The following is a 14,733-nucleotide window of genomic DNA, read 5'->3' on the forward strand; positions in this document are numbered from 1 at the left end:
ACTGTGACAGATCACTGAGGATTAAATTGAATTATTGAATTACTGCTGCAGCTTGGCCGGGAATACCCATCCCAAAGATGAAAGACTTCGTATTAGTCGAGTGTGACTTGACAAAAGCTCAGAATCACTCCAGTCACTCTTACTCTGTCTTTCCTACCAATATTTTCTCGTTTCTTCGTATTCTGAATACCCACTTCGTCACTATGCTTTAGATGAGCTTAATTACCGGATGTCTTGATAAGAAATTATTAAATATGAAACGGTAAAGTCATTAGCCAAGTTGTGAAGTCTTCAGAAATGAATGTCTTTTTTTGCTTCTGCAATAATCCAGGACTCTTTGATGGCAATAATGTGAATTTAGCATAGCAGCGTCTTTGCCAATAACCTGATTATTTCTCAATCGCCCTACATTGTGTGGAGACTAATTCATTTAAGTTGTGTTTCCTCCTATTTAATATGATCTATTAATTAAGCAGAAAGGTCTTTGGCACAAAGCACATTGTCAACAGAGAATCCAAGACCTGGTTTGTGGGTGGCAAAGTGAAATAGTTTGAAACACAGAGGAAGTAGAAATGATGTCAGGCTGAACTTGTTGTAAATCTGTGAGTATGCTCTCGAACTGATTAGTGATTGGAATCAAGAGTTGTTGAGGGAAAGTAACCTCTTGAATATGAGATGGTGGGGGTGCCGATGAGTGGTACTGCTGGGAATGTGGTGCGATTCTGCAGCTAAACTTGAGGTTATTTCCAAGTTTACATTTAGAAAGTCTAATGTATAAAATGATATTACATTTAAGATTGTTGGCACTGAGTTGCTTCTCAGCAGCTATTTATATAGATAACCGTACAAGGACATTTAGACAGGACAGTTAATCTTCCACCAGCACTACTACAGTAGAATATATATTTAATCTTTTTTCAACAGGCTGTTTAAATGACCAATCTCAGTCACTAATTTTGGAATGGTGGCTGGTGCCTTTCTCTTATAGACATCTTAGAACAACATCATTTGAAATATTATTTCGCAGTAACAGAGTTTTAAGATAGTTTAAGCTCCTGTCAGAAGCTCAGAAACATCTGCTGTGTGTCAGTTTTCTTCCTGTAAAGCTTAAAGCTATAGCCTTAAATCTGCTCCAGGCCCACAGATCTACACAGCACTGGTTAACCCCATGGATTAAACCCACGGATTATTCCCAAAGTCCGTGTCTACTTTGACTCCAATGCTGCATCATGCACCACTATTTTCTCTGTTGCTTCTAATTCATGCCATAAACAAAACACATTTCTGGGTCATAAATTCACAGTCAGCTCTCTGGAGCATCAGCTTTGTAATTCAGGCTCCCCCTCCTGCCAGTGTACGGCTGATATCTCTGCTCTCACATATCACTGGAACACATCTGGACTCTGTCATATCCCATTTTGTTGAACATGGGGACTCAGCTACAAGCAATCATAGCAACGCACCCCAGGGGGGAAAGGTGGGGAGAGGAATGTGGTGTAAAAGATGATGATGTTGTTGAATTTAAATATATTTATTTCCCACCTTACCTACACTGTATGTGCAATTTGAAACTATTCAAACACTAAATTATTCAAACATTGTATATTCCACATATTCCTCAGATTGTCAGATAGCCTATGCATATGTAAATAGATACCCTGTGCATGCATTTTTCATTGCTGCAACACTAATTACAAGACCATTCTGCAATAATTGTACACCAAATGCAACTGGCATCTGTATAAAAGAGAATCAAGTTGAATTCTGCAGGTTACTGATTATTTTTGCCCAAAAATATCTGGAAGCGGTAGGAGTAGATAATAAAGAGTGTGATTAATGTCCTCAGCAGCCCTCGGTTTTTTTTTTTCACGTTGCCCAATAATCACCACCAATGGAAATGCAGTTGGCCCGCCCCTGCCGGTCTATTGTGAGTCCGCGTTCAGCTGGAAACCACTCTTCCACACTCGGCACCGAAGTGGCGCACGACGACATGTAGCTGAACGAGGAGTGCGCCTTTGAAGATGCTTGATTATCGAGGCACCATTTCTGGTAAGAGACCACGCTGTTTTATCTTTTTTCTCATCCATCGTCTTTTCCCCCAGCTGCATATCCGGGCTCCTTTTTTGTTTCCTACATAGACTCCTCACAGGCTGTATCGAGCCAGGGTTTATGGAGTCTTTAATTGTGTAACAGATAGGTTTAGTTGAGGAGTAGCCTATTTTCTATCTAGAATAAACCGAAAGGCAATAGTTTTGATGTCAGGAAGGCGATGGACTTCAATGCGCACTCCATTCCTTTTCACTTGTATCCGTAAGGTAAAAAATATGATTTTGTTGCCGTTTAATGGAGATATGTCTGTCTGCATTAGATATGAGCTGCATCATATGTATAATAGGCGAGAGACATAAAGTAAAAAATGATTTGGAATGGAAAAATAGCAATATTTTAGATCTACTTAAACTTTTTATGGCTTTGTTGTTGCAATTAAACACCGATTTATAATTAGTTATCATTTAATCGTTAGAATAAAGGTGTAGATTTCACCCCACCGCTAGTTGTAGCGTTAGTTGAAAGCATGGGCTTCGTCAGGCCGTGGAAGAGGTGTGGATGTTTGTCATTTTGTCTGCACCTTGTGAACCTAAAGAAAAACAGTGTTTGGCTTTGTGCTGGAGAGAGATCGCGTCGCTGTGGCTCTGGACATTTTCAGGGCACCTCCACAGCATCTCGTATGTTTGCTTCACGGGTTTGTCCAACAGAAGGGAAACAGATGCGTTGTAATGTCAACAGTCGATTACTCATGCAACATTGCGCGAAAAATATGCGCCCCCGCAGCTTGGACGGACTGAGCGTTTAAACCGGCCTCCTTCCTAGTCTCCATCCTGCCAGACGAGCAGCTTTTTAGGGGACAAACGGAGTTGGCAGCTTCCTGCTCAGCACCACCACAGACAACCACTGACATGTCCACACCCACGTCTCGTCCACGGTTCTGCTGCCCTTCTCTTTCCAAACATAGAGAGAGGTCCGCCCACGCGTATCAGTTTTAGTGCAGGTTGACTCTCTCTCGCCCGGAAGGCATTTGAGTGGCTATGTGGATGTGATAAACTGATAAAGGCGCTATAAACAGCAGCTGAGCACCGGTGTGGTGTTTGCTGAAGCTCAGGTGAAGAGCTCAATGTTCCACTTTCCTCCAGAACTGTCTGTAATAGCCTAACTCAAAAAGGGATGTCAAGGAGCTCCATCATCATTATTTTTTTGACTGTGAGGGTTGTGAGTGCAACATCCAGAGCAACCTTTGTAAACGTCTCAATAATGGCTGCTCTTAGGGGAATTGGTGCAATAAGTTATTCATGAACCTAAGCCAAAGTCATACTACACAATTAGGCCTGATTAGTCCAATTAAATACCTAGCTGCAGCAGAATCAAGTAGAATGCTGAAGTCTGTGTAATTAATCAGCCTTATCCCCTGATTATCTGTCACCACATGTGGCTGGAACTCATCAGCAGATGTCTTTAATCATGATGAGTGTTGGTGGCTTCATTGCCCTTTGGACCGCAGCTTCGCCCATTGTGCTGCATAATCAGAAAACATCTTTTATAGGGTATGCTATGATTGTGATTGGCTTCAACACATATTGTTTAAGTGTCAACATCAACACTATCCGCATTATCTACAGTTATTACCACAGTCCGCCACATTTAATTTGAGGTCCTCTACAGTATAATACTTTTATTCCACTCCCTCATCCAAAGCAGGAGGTAAAAGGCCATTTATGTTCAAAGCTCCTTCAGGCACAATTTACCACCAACCATACGAGTCTTACATTCCTTTCAAATGTTTAACAATGCTTTGTATTCTTATTTTGCTGTGAATTGTACGTGCTATTGATCATTTGACACGCACAAAACACTATGTTTTTATTTTATTGTATTGCTGGGCAAACTTATTTGCTCATGGCTTCTCTGTGGCCATATAGTGGTTATGTCCAAATGTATATCTTACATTTGTGTGTTTGTAGTAGTCTTTTATTTTGGTTGTATTGTGACTTGATTTGGTTTTTGTCATTCTGTTTTGTTTGTTTTTGTTTCCACACTGTATACTAAATAAATACATTTCAGTGTTTGTGTAAACAAATAGCTTATAATGTGATGTTCTGTTTGTGAAGGACACTGTCATCTTGAGGCACGGCTCTGTTTTGTCGATGGTGAAGTAGATTTGGTCAGACAGCAGGAGGCAGAGTGTTGGTAGGAGAGGTTGGTGCGAGAGGCAGAAAGGAAAAGAGAGTAAGGAAGCGAGAGTGAGGTGGAGAGAACATGCCTGCTGGCCTCCTGTCTGGACACATTACATTTTCATAGGCTGATATCGCACCGGCACAGCTGAATATAGATAAATAGCACTCCGCTGTCAACTTTGCTATTTGTCTCTGTTTCGCTTACATCATTGTTTTTATAGATTTAGCAGTAGATGTTTTTGTTGTTTTACTGACCATCTCATTACTAATGTTGCATCTTCTTTTGGTGCAAAGAAGAAGGGTATAATCTACATGTAGGATATTATTGGATACATGTTTAACCTGCTTTTAGATGCTATGCCCTCATATTTAGTCGACTGTGGCTCAGTGTTTAGTGTGCTGGACTTCGAATCAGGGGATAGCAAGTTTGAGTCCCACTGCAGTCAGCATGTCGTTGTGTCCCTGGGCAAGACACTTCACCCCAAATTGCTCCTGTGGGGATTGTCCACAGTACTGAATCTATGTAAGTCGCTTTGGATAAAAGCGTCTAACAAATAACATGTAATGTAATATTTCCTTCTAATCCATTTAGCCTTGATACCAGCAACTATTCTCACGTTGGAATATTAAAAACTCTCCAAACTTGGCTTGTAATTTTCTATAACATTTAAATATTTATGACAAAAAAAGCACAAAACACAAACTGAAAAAACTTCTCTAGGTTTTAAGTCTTCAGAAACTGCTTCATCAGGACTCTGCGGGCGCTGTTTCATCAGAACAGATTTACGAACAATCCACTGAATGTCCAAATATTTAAATGTTGCTAAGTCATGATTGGTTCTAGAACGTACCTGAGCAATTTATAATGTAAATACCCAAACTTTAACGGTGGCACAAATATATGCGTTCCTGTTGGACCCATTGCTCTTCGTATCTAGCAAAAATTGATTTTTTTTTTGTAGGTTACATTTCCCACCTGAGCTTTAAAGCGCTCAACTATTAAGTTAACATTTTATTTTAGTGGTGTATATTACATGACTAATTGTCACACAATGACCTTGGGGGTGTCATGGTCCCTGAGGGGTGGTTGAAAGCTCTGCCTGGTTGATAATCCAGCCTTGTATGTATTATAAACCTGGATTAAATGTGTCTTGGTGAAATGAACATATTAACTCTGCAGCTTTAAATGTCTGAACCTTCTTATCCTGTAAATCATTAACCGACGCTCTCTCTTGTCTCTTCTGTGTCCCGCCAGGTTGAGTGACAAGCCTGCTGTCCAATCTCCACCATGATAGCATCAGGTGGCCTGTTGCGCATGAACAGGCGCCAGGACTCCCTCCGCTCAAAAAACCGGGCGGAAAACAAAAGAAAGCGGAAATCCAAGAAAAAGAAGAAGAACGACGTGGTGGTGGTAAAAGGGAAGCTCAATCTGTGCTCGCCGGCCGGTTTTGTTGCTGCGGTGGGAGTTGCGGTTCTCATGGTGGGGATTTCCATGGCGGTGCTGGGATACTGGCCCAGTCAGAGCCAGCAGCAGTACCAGGAGCGCCGCCGAACAGGAGGATACCAATCCAACAGGATGAGCTACTCCAAAAGTCCACCTGCTCCCTCTAACTTGACCCATGATAGCCCTCCATCAGTACAGACAACTTTATTAAACCAGAGCCATTCTAACAGCAGCACCCCCAACTCCTCCCGTAACTGTGGCTTCCTGTGTGACTTCCTGAATAATTACCTGTACTCTGACAATCTGAAAGTGTTCGGGCCACTGGTGATGGGAATCGGCATTTTCCTCTTCATCTGCGCCAATGCAGTCCTCCATGAAAACCGAGACAAGAAAACCAAAATCATCAACCTGAGGGATATCTACTCCACCGTCATAGATCTACACAGCATACGGTCGAAGGAGTACTCGCCTCTTAATGGTTTGGTGAACTACACTCAGTCGAGGAGTGCTGAGGGCCCGTCGGGGACGTTCCCTGCTAGCGGGATGCATACTCGCGGCTCCTGGCCCTCCACTGGACTCGCTTTACAGGGCGAGGTGAGCGGCGATGATGTGCTCAGACGCCCGTCGTTGGCCAGCAGGCCTCAGAGCTGGTCGAGAGATGTTCAGACCTTCACCGAAACGGTCTACAGCATCTACAAGGACTACAGCAATAGCAGCGAGCAGGCTCCGCAGCCCCGACAGTGGGAGACCACCTCCATCGTCACCTCCTCTGTGAACGCTTTCACCCTCCCTGTGATCAAACTGAACAACTGTGAGGTGGAGTCCCAGCGAGCGGAGGCAGAGGGACACTCGGAGGAGGAGGTGGTTATTGAGACGGTTGTGGAAACCGAGGAAGTACAAGCCAGCAGCAGCCAGACTGATGGCGAGCAGAAGGACGCCTCGGCGGCATATCCACCCCCACTGCCCCATCAGAGCCACAAGGACATAACCATGGATATGTCTGACCCACAGGGGGCGCCGCAGGCTGAGGATCAAGGACAGTGGACCCAGCTGTTTCCTCCATCACCTGTTGCCAGGGCGATAGGGTCACAGCTGTCGCTAACCTCCCTTACAGATCAGCCCAGGCCGGTGCGCCGCTGCAGCCTGTCGGTATCTGGGGGTCGTCAGGGCGACAGGGCCAGACGCTTCAGCTGCCCTCGTCTGGAGCGCTCCAACAGTAAGGGCTACATCAAACTGGCTGACCTGGGGGGGGAGTCCTTCGAAGCCTCCGACATAGACACTTCTTTAGTGGCCATCGAACAGGAAGTAGCAGCGGACACAGCAGCAGAGGGAGACGCTCAGGGAGAGGACGATCTGGTGACACCCAGCACCTCTGCAGAATCATAGATAAATGTTTCTGCTGATGAGCCTCTGAAAACGTTGTGATGTCTTGTTCTTTGCTTGGTACCTTCCTCTCTGGTTGCTGATGGGAAGCTGGTCGTTAAAGAGGGACGTAACCGTGGAGAGAAAGCAGCTAAGGACTATTGAAACATAGCCATGAACACTCAAGAGAACAGCTCTTTATAAATACCACATCCACAGCTCAATATTCAGATGTAATTTTTCTATTTTTTCAATGTAGCAAGAGCAATACTAAAGACTTGTCAGAAGATTTAGTAAAGATTTGTATCAAAAAAAGAAAAAATGATCTAATGGATTTTAACTTTTCTTTTCTATAACAGTAGGGCAAACATTGTAGCTTGTAGTATTGCCAAAACTGTCACTGAGAACTACTGTCTGACATGTTGTCCTGTAGCATTAAAACATGCCACAGAAAACTAAATAGTCTAGAATTGTTTCTCTACATTGTTATGTGAATACCACGTACATAGGTGAACTGAATTGAATCTCAGGTAGACGTTTGGTTTAGGAGCGGGACCTTGATGACAAGGTCTTCCCAATGTTCACACTTGTTTATATGAAGCATTCATGGTTGAATAAAATGAACTGTAACACCTCCTGTCGGGTCTCACAGGTTTCCTTGTGTGATATACGATAAAATACAGCCATTGCAAAAAAGTTTGTTTGTTTGCTCCATATAGTTTAAGAAAAATTAAATGAAAAGATGAAAAGCTGTGGGACTCTGATTGATTAAGTGTGTGGCGTACCTGCAGATGGTATAGATTTTGTTTTCTGCACTTATCATTACTGGGAAAGACTGCAGTGGTATTGATGTTACACTGTCTGTGCTTACTGACCTATAAGTGACGTTTACAACTGTCTTTTTAATAATTAGCTTCCTTCAAGTAATACAACATGTCATATCAGCAGATGGATGATGGATTTTGGCAGTGGTGTCCTAAAGGTCAGAGACAGGCTTGTTACCGGAAATTTGTCAGAGCAATTCCCTGTGTAAGTCAGGGTTGGGAAAGTGTACCAACAAGATGGCCTCGAGCAAGGCCAACCGCTCTAGTGGAGCTGCAAAGCGGCCGGCAGATTACGCTTTGGCAGCTTCCAGGTGTTAATGTCGAAGAGCGATAATGTGTTGGAAGCCATTACACCCACTGAAAACCCAGCTGAATACATCAAAGTGAAAACTACTCCAAAAGTGTACCATTGGACTTCTAATCTGGTGTCTGTGAAGGCAAACACATACTGTGTGATTCACATGTGTTTTTTTACCCTTTGTGACTTGTAAACATTTGCATTCATTGTGTTTCTGCATGATTTATTAATGTTGTTCTCTTTTATGACCTGTTTGTATGTGCCTCATCTGCAAATCACACCAAGTTTGTTACGTAAACACTTGATACATACATACTTAGTAAATGTATTCCCGTTAAGTTTCTTTTCGAGATTACTTACAGCTATTTTATACTTCTACAACATATAATTCAATGGGAAAAAATTCACTTTTAACTCCAATACATGTATTCAAAATGTAGTTACTGCAGGCTAAAACGCAAAATACACTTAAGTACTAATAAGGTACAAATATAGCTTAGGTCTAACAATAGTTTATACCTTAATGAAGCAGTAACATAACCATAAAGTTGAATCAACATAAAATATTTACTAACAAAACTGAACTGTATAATCTTCATGCAGAATGAAAGGATCTACAGTATTGCAAGACTGCCACATTGGACAGCTTTAGTTTAAGCTAATACAATGTCAACTGAGTGTAGGCTATGTGGTAATGTTTGTTACAGGTTTAAACTACTCAATAGTATAAGACTAAATACAAATAGTTCAATAAACTCAACCTTGACTATCTGAATGCTGATTTAAACATCTGTAGATGAATCTAATAGGATACTATATGCTCGCTTACTGTATACTTTCCGTTTTATTTCATCACTTTTTACTGGTAATGTTGTAGCCTATATTTATATTGCTACTGTTATTTTTGTAAATCATCTGAATATGTTCCACCACCACTGACTTTCAGATTACTTCTTTGTGGTACATATTGTCAACATTGCTAGTTCAGTTAAAAAGTCATCCTTTAGGAACCTCTGCTATCATGAAGCATCTCAATGTAGCTCAGCCTAACGAGGCCATCTGGTGGTCATGTGACACAGATTATTATCAAACATACCCCTTCTTTCTGAAAAGCCTCCACCAGGTGGCACTGGGACTGTATGCTGCTGGTGTCGTCATGCTGGGCGTGTCTGTTTCAGAGTACTATGCGGGCCGTTTTTCTGAGGCAGGAGGGGCGGGGTTATCTGGTCTCTGGGAATGTTTTCCAAAGCAGGCGCTTACAGGTGTCTATTCCTTTTTAACTGGACAAGCCCCACGTCGGGTCTCCGGTAAACTCACACACTGCTCTGCCGTTAAAGGAGTTTTTAACTTCTTATAAAAATCAGGTAAACTTGTTTTCTGCTCTTGAACTTCACTATATCAATACGGTTACTGGACTGTATATTAACTTCCGTTTTGCATGATTTATACAGCATTAAGTCAGATTTAGCGGATGTTAACACTGTTTTACAGGTAGTTTCCATTCACTGACACGTTAATGTCTCATTTCAGTTCATGTTTTGTTTCATTTTCCATTTGTGTCTTGTTTTGAACACCGGGGATTCCTACACGCTGTGACCTGCTGCTCTCCTGGTGACTTTCCCGGATTGTGAAATGGTGAGTACTTGTTTATGACACATTTTTAAAGCGGGACAAAAACACTGAGGCAGTTTACACAAATAAAGGCACATGTCAGACTGTGTTTATTAAAAGACACATCCGTTTTAGCTGCTCCAGAATAAGTCCATAGGGTCATTTTAAGGGGAGCTAGATCACAAATGTTGCATTACCTCATTATTTTAACTAAGGTTAACTTGTACCAAAGCTTGGTGTAACAGGAGCCAACCTTGGCTTTTGTGGTTATAAAGTTACAAAACAAAACTATGTTCTATTTAAATGTATATGTGACATTTGGTTTGAGGCCCTTTGCAAAATGCTGATTATGTGACATGTCAATGAGGTCTATACTAACTTTTTTAAAGGCGTCTTCTTAACTTATTTCTTTTTGCTATTGCTGAGTAAGCAGTCCCTAATACACACTCTCTCTCTCTCACACACACACACACACACACACACACACACACACACACACACGCACACACGCACACACGCACACCTGATCAAAAGCTTGCTGGGCACAGGCAGGCAGTTCGGAAATGGGAAGTCATCACAGCATGTGTTTTCCGCTCATATTCTCCCCAAAATAGAAATGTGCATGAATCAATGAAGTAAGAGCTCTTTGTCTTAAGACTCCCTTTCATAGACTCTTAACTGTAGGAGGTATAGTTAAACTTTACTGCATGGCGATTTTTCTGGTAATACTTAATGTCCATTTGGCTGTAATGAAGATTGATTTTATATTTTTAAGATGGACTTTTGCTTTTTATATGCCTACATGGTCGTTCTCAGAGTTCAGTAGTTTTACCAGGTTGAAAGATGAATGTGCAGGAAGGGAGATAAGACTGGGCAAAGTGCGATGGCCTTGTCACGTTCAGTGGCCAGTGGTGGCGTGTACGGTAGTGCACGTTTCAAGTGTTCACGAGTGGATGATTGGAGGCAATTGCTGAGTTAGTGCTTTTGCTGTCACCATGACTGACTAACTGGTCTTTAACTTGAGTATACAACGTGTACTTTATGTCACACCATACAGAAAGTGAGAGGTAGTGTTATGTCCTTCCATATTAAGCTTACATAATGTGGAATTGCCTGTATATAAGTTGTCAAGACTTATAATGAATGACAGTAGATTCCCAGTATTTGGTTGCTTGTTGATTGGTCTTAATTATGTCAAAACTCTTCTTAAAAAGCTAAACAACTCGTATGCACTGCAAAACAAGTGATTTCTCCAACAATACAAGTGGGCAGCCCCCTTTTTAAAGCTTTTATATTCTGGGGTTCATTCTCTCCAAGCTACCTATTTTTACATTGTTTTCACTTCGATTATTACAATAGTGTCCATTATAAATATTCACGACTACATCCAAGTAAAAAAAAAAGTGTGAAGACATTAAACTCTAGACAGCCGAGTCATGAGATTCTGATAAAAGTAGCTTACTCTTTATTGGTGCAAAGAAGTAACTAAATAGCTGTAAATTCAAAATGGAAAGCGGCACTCACTACACTGTAAATGACGTGATGGCAGCTGTGAGAAGGGGTAAGTGTATTTAAATGTTGCGGGCAACCATGGTTCTTTCCTAGTTTTTCCAAGCCGGGCCACTGGAACACAGGAAGGTTGTAATTATGGGCAAGCGTCTGGGAAATTCCAAAAATCTTGACTTGACTTGAATACGGCATTTACAAAAACTTTCCTTTTCATCAGGTATAACATATGGACATTAACAGGCCTTTTTACACTAGAGAAAATCTCGCGACCCTGATGACCTTTGCTCAGAAACAAGGAATGTATTCTGCTTAGGAATTCCACTTTTAATGTTATTTCATTCCTTACTGTCGAGATAACGAGATGAAAGCGTCTTTGTGTGGCTCAAGGTCATTCATTCATGTTCATAGTTATGGCTCGTTCTGCTCCAGACAGATTTCCTCCTGTTGTTTTGATGTAGTGTTGCCATTGATACGGACTATCTCTGCCTTTTCATCTTAGGGATTTAAAACAATACTACTGTCAGACAACTTCATGATCAATGGGGCTTGCGCTGTACTTGAGGAGAAGACATTATTTCCGTGATGCTGTGACTCATTTTGACACACACATGAGTCAGGAATAGTGCTGCGTACCTGGACTCACATTCAGGTTCAGGTCCGGACTCAAGTCCAGAGGTTCAGGTTCAGGTCCGGACTTATAAGTCCGGACCTGAACCCATGGCTTGTGTCAAGTTGTGTGAGTAACTAAAGTGAACTTATTGTGAGCTAATTATCAATTGAACATTAACTCATAATCAACTCAAATTCAAACTCATCAGGTTTATTGTGCTCCCTTCCAACTTGTGTCTACATTTCTCTACAAAGTACAAATGTGCCACTTAGTCTACAAATGACTTATGACAGCAACTACAGTGAACTACTACAAAGTTCAAACATTTATTTCATTTACCAAACTAAAGTAACCAAACAGTCCCTGAGCTGACTGAGCCTAAATCCCTAAAACGTTGCTGAAAGGTAGAGTGTAGAGTAGACTATACGCATCACACTGTTACACACCTAATATACAGTATAGGCTACACTCTAGTGACTGTACAGTCAGAGTGTACTGTACTGTCTGTGCACCATGTATTTTCTACAACTCTACAATACATACTGTTAGAAATTAAAATCAATGTTGATATGGCGTAATTTTGAATTAAAAACACTAATTTAAATCACTTTTATTCTGAAAAAACCGAAAGTTCACACTATTAACTTAAAACTTTTATTCTGAAAATTCTTCACTTCCGGTTAGCATTAGCATGTGGCGAAATTCTACGTTTTCAAACCGTAAATCGAAGGTGAAATGACATGTGATGTTGTACACTGAGCACACTGGGATTAGCACTCATGTATTGCCGCTGAATAACGTTTATCAGGGAATGTTTAAATAACCACAGACACCAGAATATACGTAAGTGCTAGTTTTTTTGCGAGTCCAAGTACCGGTTCCTGACGTTCCGGTTTTAACCGGACTTGAACCGAAACTTTTTACAAGTCCAGTACCGGTTCGGCGTACCGGTACGCAGCACTAGTCAGGAATATAGGTTAAAGGTTTATGAAACGGTCTGCCAATCTCTGGCATTATCATTAATTGTGATAAGACATAGAAAGTTTGGAGTCACTTATGTAGACGGGGCAGAATTATTACATTACACCCACCACATTCCTACACATCACCCTTTACGATCAGAAGGTGGGTCCAGTAGACATGCCTGCATTATATCAACTAACTTCTAACAATAAAAGTAACAAATATTAACCTTTTTTTTATTTCCCACAAATAGTTTTTTTTACATAAATCACATTATTTTAATTAATATATTATATATTTTAATTTAATAACTTTGTGCATATTGTTGTGCTTTAAGGAAAACACAATATTTAAAGTGAATTACATCTACACCCTTCAATAAATCATTGTGTTCTCAATGTTATTGATTATTTGATTTGTCGATACGATCTATAAAATGGGGGGAAAAAATCCCCTCACAATTTCCCATGTTAACATCTTCAAATGTGTTCTTTTGATACCAATCCCAAAGCATTCCTTTTATTTAAAAATACGATAAACAAAGGCATCAAATAGTCCCATTCAATAATAAGTGATTTCTGACACTTTTGCTTGATAAATAAGTGAAACAATTCATCAGTTATCACAGGAGGTTCTGATTGATTTAATCTGTATTGATTGATTAAAAGCTTAATTGTTTTAGCTTCATAGTATACAAATGTTTTTTGTTGTCGATACTAAATATACTTCCACTCATACCATTATTCCTCTCATGTTAAACCTCCTATGACATAACATCAGGAGCATCAGCATGAATCATAAAATGCAAATGAAACCACAGACGCAGATTTCTTGCTTTATTGAAGTGAGCGAAACTGGACACGTGAGAGCAGTGCTGCTTACAATCACCACAGCCTTCGGGGGTGGGCAGAGATAACAAGTATGACTCAATCTTGTAGAGTGGAGAGATAAGCTTGTTGGGAGTTTGGTTATCTCCGAACGTTGCCTGTTCTCTGGAGAGCTGCCTTATAAAGCTGCGGCTCCTGGCATGGCACCTTGACAGCAACAGGGTATTTATAGTGGACAGAAGAGGGTTCGCATCACAATGGCTTGAATTCCTCCAAAGATGTGCTTTTGTTTCCTGACGAAAAACAACAATACAGGACTCTATTTTGCTATGAACATTCAGGCTTTGAATTGACTATTTTTCTTGCTGAAGTTTATTTTGTTTTCAGCTCTAGTATAATAATAATGGTGTTGATATGTGGGAGGTTCTTTCTTGCTGTTAATGTGGCTGGTTGGAGTTTGTCTTAAAGTACTTCAAAGATGAAACGGACAATACTAGTAAAAACAACTCACTCATTCAACAGATAATAAATGAAAATATGAAACTGTGATATATCCATAGCTAGAAAATACAAATGGAAGCAGAAAAAAAATAAAACCCAACACATAAAAACATGATTTTAAATGAACACATTGTGAACAAGATGCGAGCTTTGTAGAGGTGACACTATTTACCTTAAATCTAGTTTGGTATTTATGTAATAAAACTATTTAAATTACTCTCCTTAGCTAAAAGGCTGATACCCATACAAAAAAAACTCTGAAAGGGAAAACACTTTTCTTTACAATGCTGTAGTTTTTTTCTTCTTCTACCAAACCACACGCTTCACATGTGCTACCCCTGCTTTTATCTAAAAATGCCTGCTCCGCAATCACTTGCAGGGCACAATCATTAGCCTTTACAATCTGTATTTATGGTTCCTCAAGATTAGATTACTTTCCTCATGCAAAAAACAAGAAGAACAGCTCATCAGTATCTCAGTATAAATACCATGTTCCTCTTATTATGCAGAATGTCCCCTTGGCTTTACATGAAAGGAAACAAAAAATGAAAAGAC

General features: G+C 40.6%; 1 protein-coding gene across 1 annotated transcript; it reads left to right on the forward strand.

Annotated features, from left to right (window-relative positions):
* Positions 1-1,943: 1,943 nt before the first annotated feature.
* LOC117462409 (transmembrane protein 200C-like) lies at positions 1,944-8,290 on the forward strand. The gene is made up of 2 exons (XM_034104632.2): positions 1,944-2,049; positions 5,485-8,290. The coding sequence occupies exon 2, from the start codon at positions 5,518-5,520 to the stop codon at positions 7,057-7,059; it is 1,542 nt and encodes a 513-aa protein (XP_033960523.1). The 5' UTR covers positions 1,944-2,049; positions 5,485-5,517; the 3' UTR covers positions 7,060-8,290.
* Positions 8,291-14,733: the final 6,443 nt, after the last annotated feature.

This window comes from Pseudochaenichthys georgianus, chromosome 17 (assembly GCF_902827115.2).
Source record: "Pseudochaenichthys georgianus chromosome 17, fPseGeo1.2, whole genome shotgun sequence".
In the NCBI taxonomy this organism is placed as follows: Eukaryota; Metazoa; Chordata; class Actinopteri; order Perciformes; family Channichthyidae; genus Pseudochaenichthys; species Pseudochaenichthys georgianus.

Excerpts from the sequence above, each read along its gene's own strand:
- LOC117462409 (XM_034104632.2), top strand. The coding sequence starts at position 5,518 with ATGATAGCATCAGGTGGCCTGTTGCGCATGAACAGGCGCCAGGACTCC.